We start from the raw sequence: 20,000 nt of genomic DNA, 5'->3' as shown, positions 1-20,000 counted from the left end.
ATTTCCCTTCTGTCACCTCTAACACCATCACCATCACCTCACTTAACTCGTAACTCGCATCACCGCTCCAGCAGCAATCTTTCACCATTATCACCTTTCATCACCTCTTGGCACCACTTTCATCAGCCCTACACCGTTCATCACTCCCATCACTATCAGTCATCTCATCGTCACACTCCTAATAGTAAATGAAGGAAGGAAGGAATAGAAATGTGAGGAATAAAATTTTTCATTCCCTTTATATGTGTGGGGATAAAAAAAAAAAAAATGGTTAATGAGAATTCCTTTGTGCGGTGGGTGTGACAGAGGAAGGCGCAGAAGACGGGAGAAGGATGATCCGCTGTGGCGACCCCTAATGAGAGCAGCCGAAAGAAGAAAATTCTTGTCTCCTGTATAATATATATATATATATATATATATATATATATATATATATATATATATATATATATATATATATATATATATATATATATATATATATATATATATATATATTTTTTTTTTTTTTTTTTTTTAAAGGGCCAATGAAAAACTTAAAGCCCAGACGTTATATGCATAGACCACTTCATCCTCCATTCCGTACCATGCTTCTGTACTTACATGAGAGAAGCTTGACTCCTTTCTGTTTTCTGCAAGTGGTTACTTTTAATTTCCTTCCATGTCCTTTTGTTCAACTTTCGTTCCACACCCACAACCCACACTCCATAGTTGTTCCATCCTGCTCAGCACTCTGTACACCGCAACTGTCTACTCTCTCCCTTTTCTTCTGTAGAGTTCGGAGCCCCCCCCCCTCCTCTCTCTCTCTCTCTCTCTCTCTCTCTCTCTCTCTCTCTCTCTCTCTCTCTCTCTCTCTCTCTTCTGAAGTGACCATGCCACTGCTGAATATTCTAGTCTTGGGTGTACCATTGTTACAATTATCTTTCTCGTTCAAGTATACAAAGGCCACTGTTATATTTCGCAGTGAATTGAGTTTCAGCTGTTATTTGTTAATTAATGCGCTTCGCTTCTGCAGTGATAAGGTCACCCCAAATTATTATTGCTTGTTCTCTCTCTCCTTTGTTATTTTGCTTATTGTCTTACTTTGCATCTTACACACACACACACACACACACACACACACACACACCTGTTATTCTTGTCATCTCTCTCTCTCTCTCTCTCTCTCTCTCTCTCTCTCTCTCTCTCTCTCTCTCTCTCTCTCTCTCTCATATATATATATATATATATATATATATATATATATATATATATATATATATATATATATATATATATATATATATATATATATATATATATATATATATATATATATATATATATATATATATATATATAATGCATTCCCAGAAATTTTTTTTTCAGTCTCACTACTATTTGTAGTCTTATCCTATGAGTGTTACCTTATCAAAGACTTTTATTCAGATATGGATCAATGCCAACTATTTCTTTCCTGAATAGGATCCACCATTATGGAGGAAATAAAGCTGCAAGTGGAATTCACTATGGTGTTGAGAGCTCAGAGTTCATAACTATGGACTGAGATGAGATCTTAATGCACTGCACACTCAAATCTCTTTCTTCAAGGATGCATGTACATGCTTGTGTTTCTATAGAATGAGTTGCCTTCATTGTGTCCTCTCTTTTAATTGTGTTTTATAATATTTTCTTTGAAAGTGTGAATGTTGCCACACAACTTTTTTAGTAATATATTCCATAAATCTGATTTTTTTTCACACTTTTACTTAGTTTTCACTTATATGATTTTTGTAGCATCATTTAAGAATTATTACTACTCATTAATAATTAGTAATGATTACCAAATTGGCACCACCAAAAACCAGGTTTTTCACAAGGCTACCATTAATGCTAAGCTTCTATTACCAAAACTAATCTTGCTTTTAAACCATCATCACCACCACCACGACCATGAAGCAAGGGCATGTCCATCCATGACCCCTGGGGTTATGTGTTGATGGCCTTATGTGGTACTGCTGTGCTGGTGCCACCAAGTGCCACACTTTACACCCCAGGGGTATCCCACCCTAGGATGAAATCTGAAAGTGGATCCACTCCTTAAAGAGAGAGAGAGAGAGAGAGAGAGAGAGAGAGAGAGAGAGAGAGAGAGAGAGAGAGAGAGAGAGAGAGAGAGAGAGAGAGAGAGAGAGAGAGAGAGAGAGAGAGAGAGAGAGAGAGAGAGAGAGAGAGAGAGAGAGAGAGAGAGAGAGAGAGAGAGAGAGAGAGAGAGAGAGAGAGAGAGAGAGAGAGAGAGAGAGATGGAAAAACATGGGACTAATATAAAGGCAAAAAGACACCTTCTCTCCACTCCCCTCACAGGTGCAGGAACCACGGAAGCGTGCTGCCATAGTTTTGGACAAGTTGATGTTTGCTCTGCAGAAAGCCTTGGATGAGCCTTCCTCCCCATCCCACCCACAGTCTGCTCCTCTGCCCCCCAGAACATCTTCTTATACAGGACCTGTAAGTCCCTCCAGTTAGCAGTGTTATATAGGTACTTACCTTCTTGCTTACCTACTTACCTGCCTGCATGATATTACTTGTTTAGTACATATCTGTTTGCCTGTCTAGATCATTGTCATCCATTTCCTAGTTATTTGCTTTATATAACACTTGCTCTGTATAATAATCTCCCCACTCATTTGTTTCTTTGCTGATTGACTTGACAAGTTAGTGAAGTTAGAGGACATTTGTAAGATATTGTTTATTTATGTACTAAGAGAATGGTCTTTTATCTTGATATGAAAATGTCACTAGAACAGTACTCTGTTGACTGTAATGGCATGTATAGGATATAATTTTATGAACTTTCTTAGAACTGCCACTGCTAGCAGCTACTCATTGATCAGCCTTTGCAAACAAGTGTTACTCCATGCTCACAAATACATATAAGTAGTAATCCTAAGTGTTCAAGGCTGTCTCAATGGAACATTAAAACCCTCAGCATGAACTAGCTAGCACATATGCTGAAGCAGCTTTGTCATAAACCAATATGATGCTCAGTTTTATGTCTCCTTTCAAGACATCTTTTTTTTTTGTGTGTGTGCATGTGTGCATATGTGTGTGTGTGTGTGTGTGTGTGTGTGTGTGTGTGTGTGTGTGTGTGTCTAAATGCTAGCTTTTTTTTCTTTCTTTCTAAGGATAGCAGTTGCATGGTATTCCAGACCATAATTATAAAAGTAGCATCCTTATTCATCTTGGAAAGTAAATATTGATTGTTTTACCCAGCTACTGGAGATTCCTTGCACACAGTAAGCCAATATTACTTTTTTCTTGTGGAAGCAAGGAGAACATCAATTTCACAGTTACTTATCTCACACCAAACTCTTCAATAATAATACACTGGCTTGAATTATATAAAAGATGGTGGCTGGTCCCTACAATAAGTGAGGATTGGTGTCTGCTAACATACCATATGCCATCTTGTGTATTCTTTCTCCATCTTTTATATTCTCCTTAAGAGGCAACAATGATGTGTGGCTGAGGACCTTATCTATCATTCTATTGACCAAGTGATGATAGGATTTACGTGGGTAGTGGCTTAAAGACAGTTGGATTTCTGTGAACGAGTGATGACTGACACTGAGTTTAGCTTAGTGTCAGTAAGTCCAATTATTAGGAGCACTCAGAGCTGCCTGGGTGGTGAATGGTAAGGTAGTCCTGTCGATGGCTCTTGGGAATCTGCATGTCTCCATAATATTTACACTTGACATAAATCTGTTGTTTTGTGTGAACACCTCTTAGATTTGTTGTGGGTGACAGAGAAATCCATGGAGTACAAATCATGGTGGGGCTGTATGTGGGAAGTTTTAGTGTGAGGAGACATGTTGGCTTTGGTAATGGAACAAAGAAGTGTCTCATCCCAACCAGCCACTGAACATATTTTTTACTTATATAACCACAGCATGAAATTCCTGTTCTCCTGAGCTTGCAGTGGTCACAATTGTCCAAAAATATTTCCAAGTTGTTAATTAGTGAGGAAGTCCACTGCTGCCCTGTAAAACTTTCTCACAGCCATCTTTGGAACAGGCAATTATTAAAGAATGACAACCATGTCACATATATCACTGAAAAATTATTGATGATCCTCCTGAATGATATAATTAAACTTTCAACTTTTCATAAGTTTTTTTTATTTGAGGGACACTCAGAACAAAGGTTATTTACAATGTGAACTAATAATAATAATGTCCATTTACAGATAAACAGTAATAACATCTTTAATGCACGGTCTGTCATGAAAAATTTGTTGAAGCATTCCACTTGTCTTTAAGTAATCCTGAAAAGTTTAAAGTATAACTTTGATTCATGTTTTCTGTTTCTTTAGTCTGCTAGTTTTCTCATGAGATATGCAAAAAAAAAAAAAAAAAAAAAAATTTAAGAATAAAAGTTAATAAAAAATGAGGCATATACATAGTACATTACCATGTCCTTAGATATAGAGCTTCATGACAAATGTACCTGCCCATACCTGCACTTTACCCTTTTAGTGGTTCAAGCTTGGAAATAAGATTTTATACATTTATTAGCCTGGAAAACATGAAAAAAATCTCTTTATCTATCTCTGCCTCAGCTCGATCTGCAGCGCCGTGGTAATGGTGATGGGCGGCTGTACTGGAGGTGCTACTTCAATGCTGTGTCCTGCTTCTAAGTCACCATCAGTATCTATCCCTAAAGGAATCCCACAGGACAACCACAGAACCCAATGGTACATAATTATGTCAAGATCATGCAAGGAAAGACAAAGCAGTATCCATTTGCATAGCAGAGATGACTTTGACATCATAACCATTCCAATATAGTTACCAGTTTTAATTAAAAATGATCATCTTCATGAACAGTGAAGACCAGTCTGAGAGAACCTTATGAGAAGATCTTCTCTACAATGGAAGAAGAGCAAATGTAGCCAAATTACAAAGTGAAGCAAGAACAGTGAACTCAAGCAGGAAATCTTATATAAAGATAGCTAACAAAATAGTGCATAAGAAATATAATTTGAACAACACTGCAAATACTGAGCTGATTACAATAAAATGGATCACTTGTGAAAATAACTTGGCAAAAACCAAGGCTTGCTGTCAAATAAACTCTAAAAAGAAATGTCTACACACACACACACACACACACACACACACACACACACACACACACACACACACACACACACACACACACACACACACACACACACACACACACATGCAGCTTTTCACCACATAGACAAAAAAAATCTGATGAGAAAAATAATCACTATAATAATAAGACCTAGATTAGAATATGCAGCAGTTGTGTGGTCTCCATACAAGAAGAAGCATGTAAACAAGCTTAAAAGAACACAAAGAATAGCAACAAAAATGGTGCCAGAACTTGAGAAATTAAGTTATGAAGAAAGATTAGAAAAAATAGGTTTGCCAACAATGGAACAAAGGAGAAACAGAGGACAGTTGATAACTATCTACAAGTTGGTAAATATTAATAAACTGTTACTAAAAGAGACAAGCAATCATGAAATTAGAAGGGGACACTCTTACTAACTAGATGAGGAAAGGAAGACAGCAACACAAAGACTAGTTTTCCACAAAGACATATTGAAGTTTGGAATGGACTAAAAGAAGAGATAGCTTTGGCAACAAGTGTGCACAAACTGTAGGAAAAAATAGACTTGTGTAGATATGGAGATGGGCACATAAGTGTAACTCAGGCCCTGTTAACTACAGCTAAGTAAATACAACTAGGTAAATACACTCTGCAGCACTATCTTCACTAAATATATATGCCAGGATGTCTGAAGACTGCTGCCATCAATTTGGTCAAGGTGTATGAACATCCTTGTTAATTTGACTTGTGAATATGCAAACATAATTATAATCATGATTTGCTCCCAATGTTTGCAGATAACCTATAAATTTGATAGTATTCAGTTTCAATATTTTTTTCCATCAGTTTTATTACTTGAGTAAATGTGGACATGATAACATTGTTGTGCTTTCATCAGTCAATTGGCTTAAATATTCCTGTTATTATTGTTTTTTTTTATCAGTGTGCAACAAATCAACTTTGCATTCCTACCAAAGCCTTTCTTTAATTATTTTGTAAGATACTGATTTATTTGTATGTAAATAATCCAGCACTTTATAAGTAAATATGACTTTTATGAGGAATACAAAGTCAACTTGCAATGTTTTAAAACAAGACAGGAATACTTGTGACAGTGTTACCATGTTTGCATATCTTCATGAAACAAAATTACTGTGACAGCAACTACTAAATGATAAAAACCATATCCCTTGACCCAATACTGGTGTAAAATATTTATATTACATGATTATCATTGAAATGTCAGGTACAATTATTTACACTATAGACAAATCTTACTGGTTGTGGCTTGGACAAGTCATTAATGTGTGGTAATAGGTCTATGTAAACCATACTATTTTCTTCAAAGAAAAAACACTTGTATGGCAGAGAATATGAGCTAAACCAATATTTCTTTTGAGCCAGGCATAGTGACAAACTTTAGTTCCTTAATACCCACATGTAAGTGAAGTGATGAGGTAATACTGTTCTCAGTATAAGGCAACACAAGCTAACACTGTATTCAGACCAATCCCTAGGTGATCTTAGTCTATTTGTTGCAGCTGAAGGTCATCAACATGCAAGACAAACTGCGGTGGGTCTTGCATGTTCCCCTCTCTGACTAGAGTACCATGGTGTATGGCACTATATAAAGGCAGTGAGATGTTTCCTTGTACGAGTATGCTTCTCCCTCTTGATCTCAACTTTAACATTAACCAATAAATGTACAAGTAACAGTTACTAGTTTGTAATTGAGCAAACCTCTAGCATTAATACACTCAGAACTGTGTATTAATAGTTGTAAAAATGCATAGTTACACCTACTTACCTATCTCCACATTTTTTCAGTAGCTTTGTACTAGCAGCTAGAAAGTATACAGTTGTCTACACTCATCAACTTTAAATAAAAATCATGTACTGACAATCCTAATGTGCATCATTATGTCTATTTCTGCTGCTGCTCTATGAACCCCTTCAAATTAATGAATATATATATATATATATATATATATATATATATATATATATATATATATATATATATATATATATATATATATATATATATATATATATATATATATATATATATATATATATATATATATAAATGTTTAATTCACTCTTGGCAAATGTATATTTGATGCAGTATATACACTACCCCACAAAATTTTAATCTTAGCTTCATGAATTATCAGGTGATGTTATAAGATCTTAGATTTCTTCCATAAAACATGTCCTAGTGACCAATAAACATACCCTTATATTAAAAAAAAAAAAAAAATAAAAAAATATGTAAAGGAATATAAAATCAATAAGTTTCATCGTCATACATTCATAAATTGTTGGACATGAATTATTTACCAACTTAATTTCTGGCCTCTGATGGAGGCCTCATGTTTCCTTTGAGTATACCCACTGCCTCAGTGACTTGTTTTACACATCTATTAATTAAAAGTGACAGGGCACTGCACTACAGGTGATCTTTATCCCTTATTCTAACTTTTGACATAATTTGTTAATTCCTAAATATCCTATCCACCCAACTCTATGTTTGTTTCCATGTATTATCAAACTTGATCTATCACCTTACTATTACAACTTTGCTATGTCTTCTATAAACAATGTAAAATATCTTATGTACCAACTTTTGTTTTTCATTAAAAAAAATGTTTGTTAATTTTCAAGGAACATAAGGTAGATATTGTATATTTCTGTATAAGCTGAACTTAATTCAGAGTTAGTACTCATCTCGGGGTCACAGCACATGGTGGTTTAAATCATTAAGGCTTAGTTGTGTTTCTCCAAGGGAAGGTTGTTACAGTAAGATAAGAAGGGGCAATTTATAAGTTTTCTCTCTCTCTCTCTCTCTCTGGTATTATGATAGATATACCTCCCTTGAGAGTCTGCGTTTTAGGGAGAGCTGCGGTTCTACCTATGCATTTGTGATACGAGTGAGTGTGTGAGTGAGGTGTATGTGTTAACTGTTCTGAAATAACAATATACCTCAAGACTATAGTTAAATGAAAAATACAACCAAAAATAAAAATAGAAATTAGCAAAGTGGTCAAGCCCACTATCTATTTTTTCTTTTACTTTATTTCACCCCTTCTCTTCCCACCCACTTTCCCCTAGCAAGCTTTCTTCTTCTTCTCCCCCTTTTAATAATAATAAAAAAAAAGCACTACAGGCATGGGGTCAGTAGTGAAGTGTTTTACTTCTACTATTGTCTGTTTAGGTATCTAAGGAGGTTCATAAGGCCTCTCAGACCAATTGACAAATAGTGACAAGACACTGGATTTGATGAAAGACATACCTGTTTTTGAGACAAAAGAACCCCCCTGGTGTAATACTATCTCCACCCATTAGTCCTCTCATGCAAACAGTTTTTTAGAGACTAGCAGTTCCTCTGGATTATCACTTCAGTGAATGACTAACATGCAGAGAACAGGCACAAAAAATATTACCTTTTTTTTTGCAGTCTAATTAGCCACTACTGAAGCAAGATGTGGTTGGGACCCTCCCACTTGCAAATTAAAATGTCTAAGGAAAAGAATGCCACATGTGAAGGAAGCCTTCAATGTAATGAAGACCTTCACATTTATGTCAATTATGTGGCAATCTTCTCTTAAGAGATATGCTTTTTGATCTGCTACAGATCAATGGATCTTGTTTAGGACAAACTTAAGATCTTGCAACAACAACAATAACAAAATAATAATAATATATGAATATATATATATATATATATATATATATATATATATATATATATATATATATATATATATATATATATATATATATATATATATATATATATATATATATATATATGGAGGTGAGTTACATCGCGACGCGTATCTGACACATGTTTGACAAGAGAATCTTTCGTGCTATAAAAAAAGAAAAAAAAAAAAGCGCTATTTGTAATGTAGAAATATAATTTGAATGTCTTCCGCACGACCCTTCAGATATGAGACAGTCAAATACGGAACAAATGACAAAACAGAACGCTAAAATTTCCTCTTCAACATCGAACTATTTCGTATTTTAAGGAACAGGTGGTCACCCTTCTCTCAACATTCCCAGAGTGTAACTCAAACTCTGTAAGATATTTGTCTGTATACGAAGGTAACAACCCCGATAAAGATTTAATAAAAATGGAAGTGAGGACTTCTTACCGATCTCACTTCATCAAATTTAGCCCTTTGACAATGCACTAACAACATGATGGTGGTGGTCTAACAGCACATCTGCGCACAATACAACCATTAACACACACATATACACAAACACACACACACACACGCATACACACACACACATATATATATATATATATATATATATATATATATATATATATATATATATATATATATATATATATATATATATATATATATATATATATATATATATATATATATATATATATATATATATATATATATATATATATATATATATATATATATATATGAAAGCTGGAAATCAAAGCAAAGCTTTGAAGCTTTGATTTCCAAACTACCCTCCTACGGTTTCTATCCTTCTCTCTGTAACTTCATCTCAAGTTTCCTTTCTGACCGTTCTATTGCTGCTGTGGTAGACGGTCACTGTTCTTCTCCTAAATCTATTAACAGTGGTGTTCCTCAGGGTTCTGTCCTGTCACCCACTCTCTTCTTATTATTCATTAATGATCTTCTAAACCAAACTTCTTGTCCTATCCACTCCTACGCTGATGATACCATCCTGCACTTTTCCACGTCTTTTCATAGACGTCCAACCCTTCAGGAGGTAAACAGTTCACGCAGGGAAGCCACAGAACGCCTGACTTCTGATCTTTCTAAAATTTCTGAATGGGGCAGAGCAAACTTGGTATTGTTCAATGCCTCAAAAACTCAATTCCTCCATCTATCAACTCGACACAACCTTCCAGACAACTATCCCCTCTTCTTCAATGACACTCAACTGTCCCCCTCTTCTACACTGAACATCCTCGGTCTGTTCTTTTCTTATAATCTGAACTGGAAACTTCACATCTCATCTCTAGCTAAAACAGCTTCTATGAAGTTAGGTGTTCTGAGACGTCTCCGCCAGTTTTTCTCACCCCCCCAGCTGTTAACTCTATACAAGGGCCTTATCCGTCCATGTATGGAGTATGCTTCACATGTCTGGGGGGGTTCCACTCATACTGCTCTTCTAGACAGGGTGGAATCAAAAGCTTTTCGTCTCATCAACTCCTCTCCTCTAACTGACTGTCTTCAGCCTCTCTCTCACCGCCGCAATGTTGCATATCTAGCTGTCTTCTACCGCTATTTTCATGCTAACTGCTCTTCTGATCTTGCTAACTGCATGCCTCCCCTCCTTCCGCGGCCTCGCTGCACAAGACTTTCTTCTTTCTCTCACCCCTATTCTGTCCACCTCTCTAACACAAGAGTTAACCAATATTCTCAATCATTCATCCCTTTCTCTGGTAAACTCTGGAACTCCCTGCCTGCTTCTGTATTTCCACCTTCCTATGACTTGAATTCCTTCAAGAGGGAGGTTTCAAGACACTTATCCATCAATTTTTGACCACTGCTTTGACCCTTTTATGGGACTGGCATTTCAGTGGGCATTTTTTTTTTATTAGATTTTTGTTGCCCTTAGCCAGTGTCACTCATACATAAAAAAAAAAAAAAAATATATATATATATAATATATATATATATATATATATATATATATATATATATATATATATATATATATATATATATATATATATATATATATATATATATATATATATATATATATATATATATATATATATATATATATATATATATATATATATATATACACTCTTTGTAGGATGTTTAGTTAAGGAATTAGGTTTTTCTCTCTTTTTTTTTTCTCGTAATCTTTGCCTAGTCTCCTTTACATGAGGGAAAAAAAATCACAATGAATGTTACTCTACATTTATCTCCGATTCTGGAATCTTTTCGGAAACTTAGTTTTGCCACAGTATTTTTCCCATCTTAATGTATAGCAAACCTGTCATGTAGTCTATCACCAGCTCCACACCTCAGCTGTTACAATTACATGTACCTCCCCATCCTCTTCCGGCGAATCTTGAAAATCTTGAGAGAGAGAGAGAGAGAGAGAGAGAGAGAGAGAGAGAGAGAGAGAGAGAGAGAGAGAGAGAGAGAGAGAGAGAGAGAGAGAGAGAGAGGGGGGGGGACAATACTAAGTGGTTGACAATGAGGATCATCTGCCTGGATGGACAGGAGGAAGGGGACAGGCAAGGCTATTACTTTCCTCCTATTCTAATCATATTTCTATAGTGGAAATAATGCTTAATCAGCTACAAAATAAAAATGAATCAAGATAAGGCAAAGATTCTCTCTCTCTCTCTCTCTCTCTCTCTCTCTCTCTCTCTCTCTCTCTCTCTCTCTCTCTCTCTCTCTCTCTCTCTCTCTCTCTCTCTCTCTCTCTCTCACCTGTCACACATATACCTGCATCTCTTTCACACTGGCACTGTAAAAGCAGTAATTTCCAGTCACAACATGTTCAATGATCTTATAAAAAGTAAGACCAACTTGCGTTTTCAATGGGAATGACAGAGGATAGTCCTGCCGTGCTCTTCATTCTTCTCTCGCCTGCTATTCATATATTTTCCTCTTGAATAAATATGCCTCATTTCCATCCCAGCGGTGACCTCAGTGGAGTGGGTGGCTGGGCGTGCTCCTTCCCTACTGCAGGGAACAAAAAGCTCTACTGTGGGCCAGGGTTACCATACGTAATAGGCATACAGGGCACCAATATTAAGACTCTTAATATTCACAATTATACCATAAAATATATATAATTAAAAAAAAATATAATGGATACGAGAATACGTAATGCTAACTTATAACAAAATAAAGGAAAATTAAGAAAATAAAAATACACAATATATGATTTGCACTGGCCCCAGGACGAAGACTTCTGTAATTAACTAAATAAAAAAAAAGTAAAGGAGAGCATTAAAATCTGAATAGGCTGATATTTTTTGTGGCGGGCGTAATCGACTACTTGTAATGAACGTCGATTACAAGGCAAAAACTTTCATTGATCGATTCATTTGTTTATATTTATCAATTATGATTATACAGTAGACTCCCAAACAAAGCTGAACCTGTCTTCTTGGAAAACTCTCGACCATTGCCAGACTATAGTATATGAGGAACACCTTTGTCCCAGAACATGTCCACCAAGTAGTAAGCGACCTCCTCACCAGTCTTCGTCTCCAGAAGACACTGAAGGCATACGAAGTTTGTCATGTGATCTCGATAATTCAAGATGAACCGATACTCCACGTCTTACTCTGCATGTCAAACAAGGTGACCTGCAATATACAAACACTAATTTACTAATACTATTTAATTCTTTTTATCTTAATAATCAATTTCATTATTCACTATTCAGTACCACTGATATAATGATAATGACAATAATGATAATAATAATGATGATGATGATGACGATGATGATGATGATGATGTATTTTCCATACCTGGCACCTTGAATTTTTGATGTGCAAGAGGATTGGCTTGACCAAACCCAAAGACTTCCGGACACTTTTTTTTTTTATTTGACATTCTTCACAGAACTACAGGTATACTTTTATTCTATCTGTAGCTTTATTTGCATATCTTTCAGTTAAGACTTTAAAAAGAATATTCCTTCTCCCCATGTCCGTTAGCAAGATGGGTAGCTTTGTATCAAGCAGATATTCAGCACAAGCATAACTAAACTCAGGTTATCTTTTAACAAACTTTTGAGCTGTTGGGCCTTCCATTATATCATATTTTTATAAAGGCTGATAATATTTTTTATTCTTCACTTCAGATTTTTCAAGTTCTTTCATTCGATTAACAATTCTCTAGTGTTCACGCTTTTTCACCAAGCCCGATACATTACATGATTTCTTTTCCTGTTCTTCAGCCAGCGCTAAGTCAGTGCTTTTCTTTAATTCCATCAGTAGCTCCCCGGAGGCAGCTAAAGGATTTTAGACCCACACGGTGACGCGAATCGTTTATTGCATTCGGTCAAACCTGAAGACATACATAATAAACATAAGACGTTCGTAGCACTACAAACTATTACATACTGTATCAACATAACGTATCACTAATTATGGATTATGCTAATTAGGGCAATCAACCTCTCGTAATACAGATGTGGCACTCACGTGTTTGGGGTCTTAAGGAGGCCTGTCACCAAGCAACACCTGCGTCTGTATTGCAGAACTCCGATCTTTCCTTGAGTAGTCACACCCTAACTCGGTGGCGGTACAAAGGAATCTGTCTCTCCGGGCTTCGTTCCTGCTGGCCCTCGGCACACCTGCCCGTCTTACCCTTAGGTCAGCAATAGTTCCTGGGTGACTCATTCCTCTACAGAGATCCCTCGGTGTCTTATCTACCCTTCGTGCCATGTCATCAACTTTACCACGTAAACACAACTCTAACTACCTCTCTGCAGCTAAGCTCTCCACAGCTAGTTCCTCTCACACATCTTCACTACTGTGATTAACTATAATGAATTCAGTTTCTGTAATCTCTACTCTGATGACTTAGTTTCCGTAGTGTTACCCATGCTTCATATACTAGTTCACTTCAACTCTCATAACACAGATCATATTATTTAGCATATTCATGCTCAACAACAACAACTTTCATCCGCTCGGCGGTCTTTCACCCGCTCGGCGGTAACACCATCCATAGTTGGAATATTACTCACAAATCAACAGCACAGTGCAAAGATCCGTAACGCTGAGAAGGCGGGACGCAGCCTCTGCAGCCTCGGGCCTGCAGAGTCGTGTGACTCCATCACATCAAGGTCAATGAATATCCATCACACTTAAGAGAAAACTATAGTTCAGCTGATTACAACCAGTAGTATACTATCCTTTGTTTGACCTTCAGTAGTGCTCGATCAGCCAAAGCAACACACACACACACACACACACACACACACACAGGCAAAAGAGCGAGTCTCTTAATGTGAGGCCCCTTTTCATCTAGAAGCAAGTAGGTGCGGGATGTAACCCGAGGGGTTATGGCCTCATTGTCCCGGTGTGTGGTGTGAGTGGTCTCAGTCCCACCCATAAATCGGTCATTATGAACTCTGAACTCTTTCCGTCGTGGGTGACCAGTAGACTACCATAGGTGAATGATACACACACATACACACACACACACTCTCTCTCTCTCTCTCTCTCTCTAATTAGTGTGATCATTTTGCTATTTTGTAAACTAACAGAGTAGATTGTCTGTTTCTGCAAAATACCAATTTTTTCGTATTTTTATGCTAAATAACCTGGAATTTTTCGTATTTTTTGCTTAGTAACCAAATATCTAAAGTAATTCAGTAAACTTACCAGAATTGTAGTTTATTTCTAAATAAATGGAAACTTTGCATGTACCTTATATCACTGCCTGCATCTCAGTGCTGCGTGTTGCATACCGCTGCCTGCACCCCAGTGCTGCGTGCTACATAATGCTGCCTGCACCTCAATGCTGCGCGCCGCTGTCTGCACCTCAGTGCTGCGTACCGCTGTCTGCACCTCAGTGCTGTATACCACTGTCATCACTTAGGTGCTGCATACCACTGTCAGCACCTCAGTGTTGCGTGCCGCTGGCTACACCTCAGTGCTGCATACCACTGTCAGCACCTCAGTGCTGCATACCACTGTCAGCACCTCAGTGCTGCATACCACTGTCAGCACCTCAGTGGTGCGTGTCATTGTCTGCACCTCAGTGCTGCATGTCACTGTCTGCACCTCAGTGCTGCATGTCATTGTCTGCACCTCAGTGCTGCATGTCGTTGTCTGCACCTCAGTGCTGCATACCACTGTCAGCACCTCAGTGCTGCGTGTCATTGTCTGCACCTCAGTGCTGCATGTCGTTGTCTGCACCTCAGTGCTGCATGTCGTTGTCTGCACCTCAGTGCTGCATGTCGTTGTCTGCACATCAGTGCTGCATGTCGTTGTCTGCACCTCAGTGCTGCATGTCGTTGTCTGCACCTCAGTGCTGCATGTCATTGTCTGCACCTCAGTGCTGCATGTCGTTGTCTGCACCTCAGTGCTGCATGTCGTTGTCTGCACCTCAGTGCTGCATGTCGTTGTCTGCACCTCAGTGCTGCATGTCGTTGTCTGCACCTCAGTGCTGCATGTCGTTGTCTGCACCTCAGTGCTGCATGTCGTTGTCTGCACCTCAGTGCTGCATGTCATTGTCTGCACCTCAGTGCTGCATGTCGTTGTCTGCACCTCAGTGCTGCATGCCACTGTCAGCACCTCAGTGCTGCATGCCACTGTCAGCACCTCATTGTTGCGTTCTGTTGTCTGAACTTCAGTGCTGCGTGCAATTGTTGGCACCTCAGTGCTGCATACCACTGTCTGCACCTCAGTGCTGTGTGCTGTTGTCTGCACATCAGTGCTGCATACCACTGTCATCACCTCAGTGCTGCATACTACTGTCATCACCTCAGTGCTGCATACCACTGTCAGCACCTCAGTGCTGCATACCACTGTCATCATCTCAGTGCTGCATACTAATGTCTGAACCTCAGTGCTGCATACCATTGTCAGCACCTCAGTGCTGCATACCACTGTCATCACCTCAGTGCTGCATACCACTGTCATCACCTCAGTGCTGCATACTACTGTCAGTACCTCAGTGCTGCATACCACTGTCAGCACCTCAGTGCTGCATACCACTGTCATCACCTCAGTGCTGCATACCACTGTCAGCACCTCAGTGCTGTATACCACTGTCAGCATCTCAGTGCTCCATAAAACTGTCAGCACCTCAGTGCTGCATACCACTGTCTGCACCTCAGTGCTGCATATCTCTGTCAGCATCTCAGTGATACGTGCCGTTGTCTGCACCTCAGTGCTGCGTGCCGTTGTCAGCACCTCAGTGCTGCATACCACTGTCAGCACTTCAGTGCTGCATACCACTGTCAGCACCTCAGTGCTGCGTGCTGTTGTCTGCACCTCAGTGCTGCATACCACTGTCTACACCAGAGTGCTGCATGCTGCTGTCTGCACCTCAGTGTTGATTGCCGCTGTCTGCAGCTCAGTGTTGCGTGCCGCTGTCTGCACCTCGGTGCTGCATGCCGTGGGTTGCACCGCAGTGCTCAGCAGTCACACCACAAGTAGCATTTCTCATTTTACATTGTCTGAGCGTTCTTTCCCAACTCTGCTCGTATGGTCTTTTACACTGAGTGTTCCTTCTCAACTCAACCCGTATCAATGAAATGTATTCACAGACTCATGAGTGGAGCATTCCACCGCATATCTCCTGTTTCTTTGGTTAATTTATTTAATCTATCTGTATATTTATTTTATCACTCCTTATCATAACGATATAGATATCCATCCTTCTTCTTATGCTTTTTGTGGCTCTCTATCGATTTGTATCCTCCTATTCTTACTAATTGTCCTCTACTTTCTTCTTTCATTTGCACACCGCCTCAGCATAACCAACATAATACAGACCGAAGGGCATACTGTAATTCTAGCCATGCTGTGCAACATTATTTACTCTACGGTTTTCCATTTGCATACAAATATTCACAGGCTATCTAAATATATCTATCTACTTGTATATATATATATATATATATATATATATATATATATATATATATATATATATATATATATATATATATATATATATATATATATATATATATATATATACATATATATATATATATATATATATATATATATATATATATATATATATATATATATATATATATATATATATATATATATATATATATATATATATATATATATATATATATATATATATATATATATATATATATATATATATATATATATATATATATATATATATATATATATATATATATATATATATATATATATATATATATATATATATATATATATATATATATATATATATATATATACAAGTAGATAGATATATTTAGATAGCCTGTTAATATTTGTATGCAAATGGAAAACCGTAGAGTAAATAATGTTGCACAGCATGGCTAGAATTACAGTATGCCCTTCGGTCTGTATTATGTTGGTTATGCTGAGGCGGTGTGCAAATGAAAGAAGAAAGTAGAGGACAATTAGTAAGAATAGGAGGATACAAATCGATAGAGAGCCACAAAAAGCATAAGAAGAAGGATGGATATCTATATCGTTGTGATGAGGAGTGATGAAATAAATATACAGATAGATTAAATAAATTAACCAAAGAAACAGGAGATATGCGGTGGAATGCTCCATATATATATATATATATATATATATATATATATATATATATATATATATATATATATATATATATATATATATATATATATATATATATATATATATATATATATATATATATATATATATATATATATATATATATATATATATATATATATGAACTTTCTATTTACATTTCATTTATTATTCAATGAATATTCAATATCACCTACAACTTACTACTGACTATTCTCAATAGCTTTTCTCTATAATGTACAGGGTGTTTCAAAAGTATATGTCACATTACGACACCTTATATCTTAATAACTATGAAGGATATCAAAACACAATTTATATTTCCTGAAAGCTAATATTTAGAAGTTTCTATACTAAAAAAAAAAAAAAAAAAAAGCTGAGCTAAAAAATGCAAGAAATTATTTTTATTTAACTTTTTTTTTTACAGATTTTCAATGTGTGCGGCGCGGGTTACATGACACATCCAATGATACCTAGTTCATTTCTTGCCAAAAGCGACCTAGCACAGCGTCGTTGATGGTTGCCAAAATTAACAGAAGGAAACTTGACGGTTTTACCTTTTAAATGGTACCAGTTTCATCCTGCTTCCATTTTGTTGTTCTTGTGGCAGTGCAATCCACCTGCCGTCTTCGGGGTAATTCGCTGGACTTATGATGGCCAACTAAATCCTTTCAGTGGCAGCCTACGGATCATTTAATTTAATATTTCACACAGCCTCACCACGTCCTCTTCTTAATTTAGAACAGCATCTGCTCATTCATCAGGGAAAACCTTTACGCCTGAGCGAGTACGAACCTTAGAAGGCTAAATGGAATAAGGGAATGTTACTGTTGAGTTGTAGCGACCACTGTATGTGTGTGTGGATGTGCAGCTGTGTGCGGAGGCGTGTGGGTGGACTGATGATGCCGCGCCGTTTGTTCGAGAGATGATGAGGCCGCTTGTTTGAGTGTCGGTGTTGGTGTAGGCGTGAGCGAACGAGCGTCAGGTGGTCCCTCTGACATCACTAACGATAAGGTCTGGCTGGAAGCAGCAGTATCTGTGTGAGAATAAGAACCATCATCAATACACACACATGGATGATTTAGGTTTAAAATGAAGATTTATTAACTAGGATTTATGTTTAAAATGAAGATTTATTACCTAGGAAGAAACACAGAATTATATACCTATATCTATTTTTTTTTTTTTTAATGTAGGAGGGACACCGGCTAAGGGCAACAGAAAAACATTGAAAAAAAAAAAAAAAAGCCCACTGAGATGCCAGTCCCTGAATACGGTCCAAAGCGGTAGTAAAAAAAATGAAGGATAAGTGTCTTGAAACCTCCCTTTTGAAGTTCAAGTCATAGGAAGGTAGAAATACAGAAGCAGGCAGGGTATTACAGAGTTTAACGGAGAAAGAGATGAATGACTGAGAATGCTGGTTAAATCTTGCATTAGATAGGTGGACAGAATAGGGGTGAGAGAAAGAAGGAAGTCTTGTGCAGCGAGGCCGCGGGAGGAGGGGAGGCATGCAGTTAGCAAGAGCAGAACAACAGTTAGCATGAAAATAGAGACAAAAGATAGCAAGCCATGCAACATTGCGGCGATGAGAAAGAGGCTGAAGACAGTCAGTTACAGGAGAGGAGTTAATGGGACGAAAAGCTTTTGATTCCACCCTGTCTAGAAGAGCGGTATGAGTGGAAAACCCCCCCCCACCAGACATATGAAGCATACTCCGTACATGGACGGATAAGGCCCCTGTACAGAGTTAGCAGCTGAAAAGGTGAGAAAAACTGGCGGAGACGTCTCAGAATGCATAACTTCATAGAAGCTGTTTTAGTTAAAGATGAGATGTGAAGTTTCCAGTTTAGATTATAAGTAAAGGACAGACCGAGGATGTTCAGTGTAGAAAAGGGGGACATTTGAGTGTCATTGAAGAAGAGGGGATAATTATCTGGAAGATTGTGTCGAGTTGATAAATGGAGGAATTGAGTTTTTGAGGCATTGAACAATCCAAGTTTGCTCTGCCCCAATCAGAAATTTTAGAGAGATCAGAAGTCAGGCGTTCTGTGCCTTTCCTCCGTGAGTTGTTTTTTTCCTGAAGGGTTGGATGTTTACCAAAAGACGTGGAAAAATGCAGGGTGGTATCATGAGCGTATGAGTGGATAAGACAAGAAGTTTGGTTTAGAAGATCATTGATAAATAATAGGAAGAGACTGGGTGACAGGACAGAACCTTGAGGAACACCATTGTTAATAGATTTAGGAGAACAGTGACCATCTACCATAGCAGCAATTTATGTATTCTATCTATCTATCCATTTGTGTGTCTTCCATCTGTCTGTGCACACACACACAAACACAAACACACACACACACACACAAACACACACACACACACACACACACACACACACACACACACACACACACACACACACACACACACACACACACACACACACACACACACACACACACACACACACACACTAACACACACACACACACACACACACACACACTAACACACACACACACACACACACACACACACACACACACACACACACACACACACACACACACACACACACACACAC

The 20,000-nt window shown here is 37.5% G+C and overlaps 4 protein-coding genes and 1 long non-coding RNA gene across 7 annotated transcripts in view; 2 read left to right on the top strand and 3 right to left on the bottom strand.

The window, feature by feature from the left end:
- LOC135105056 (uncharacterized) overlaps positions 1 to 6,834 on the top strand; it is an 11,661-nt gene extending 4,827 nt beyond the window's left edge. The window contains exons 2-3 of the mRNA XM_064012984.1: positions 2,341 to 2,481; positions 4,592 to 6,834. Of these exons, the coding sequence (XP_063869054.1) occupies positions 2,341 to 2,481; positions 4,592 to 4,669 (219 nt within the window). The 3' untranslated portion in view covers positions 4,670 to 6,834. The remainder of the gene's footprint in view (positions 1 to 2,340; positions 2,482 to 4,591) is intronic.
- A 4,215-nt stretch (positions 6,835 to 11,049) lies between these two features.
- LOC135105055 (uncharacterized) lies at positions 11,050 to 13,455 on the bottom strand. 3 transcript variants are annotated; one of them, XR_010270683.1, is made up of 4 exons: positions 13,319 to 13,452; positions 12,641 to 13,181; positions 12,362 to 12,472; positions 11,050 to 11,840 (listed from the first exon to the last, which is right to left on the bottom strand). It is a non-coding gene; the product is annotated as an uncharacterized LOC135105055 (long non-coding RNA). The 3 variants fall into 3 exon arrangements; XR_010270684.1 differs by having other exon boundaries at positions 13,048 to 13,181; XR_010270682.1 differs by lacking the exon at positions 12,641 to 13,181 and having other exon boundaries at positions 13,319 to 13,455.
- LOC135105054 (protein scarlet-like) overlaps positions 13,401 to 20,000 on the top strand; it is a 23,088-nt gene continuing 16,488 nt past the window's right edge. Inside the window, exon 1 of the mRNA XM_064012983.1 lies at positions 13,401 to 13,489. The gene's annotated coding sequence lies outside the window, so the exon portion shown is untranslated. The remainder of the gene's footprint in view (positions 13,490 to 20,000) is intronic.
- On the bottom strand, positions 14,768 to 16,637 carry LOC135104632 (uncharacterized). The gene is made up of 2 exons (XM_064012164.1): positions 16,599 to 16,637; positions 14,768 to 16,117 (listed from the first exon to the last, which is right to left on the bottom strand). The coding sequence occupies exons 1-2, from the start codon at positions 16,635 to 16,637 to the stop codon at positions 14,768 to 14,770; spliced, it is 1,389 nt and encodes a 462-aa protein (XP_063868234.1).
- LOC135105053 (uncharacterized) overlaps positions 17,734 to 20,000 on the bottom strand; it is a 3,638-nt gene continuing 1,371 nt past the window's right edge. The window contains exon 3 of the mRNA XM_064012976.1: positions 17,734 to 18,455. Within this exon, the coding sequence (XP_063869046.1) occupies positions 18,244 to 18,455 (212 nt within the window). The 3' untranslated portion in view covers positions 17,734 to 18,243. The remainder of the gene's footprint in view (positions 18,456 to 20,000) is intronic.

Source organism: Scylla paramamosain, chromosome 11 (assembly GCF_035594125.1).
Source record: "Scylla paramamosain isolate STU-SP2022 chromosome 11, ASM3559412v1, whole genome shotgun sequence".
Taxonomy (NCBI): Eukaryota; Metazoa; Arthropoda; class Malacostraca; order Decapoda; family Portunidae; genus Scylla; species Scylla paramamosain.
This window is presented reverse-complemented; position numbering and strand designations above follow the sequence as displayed.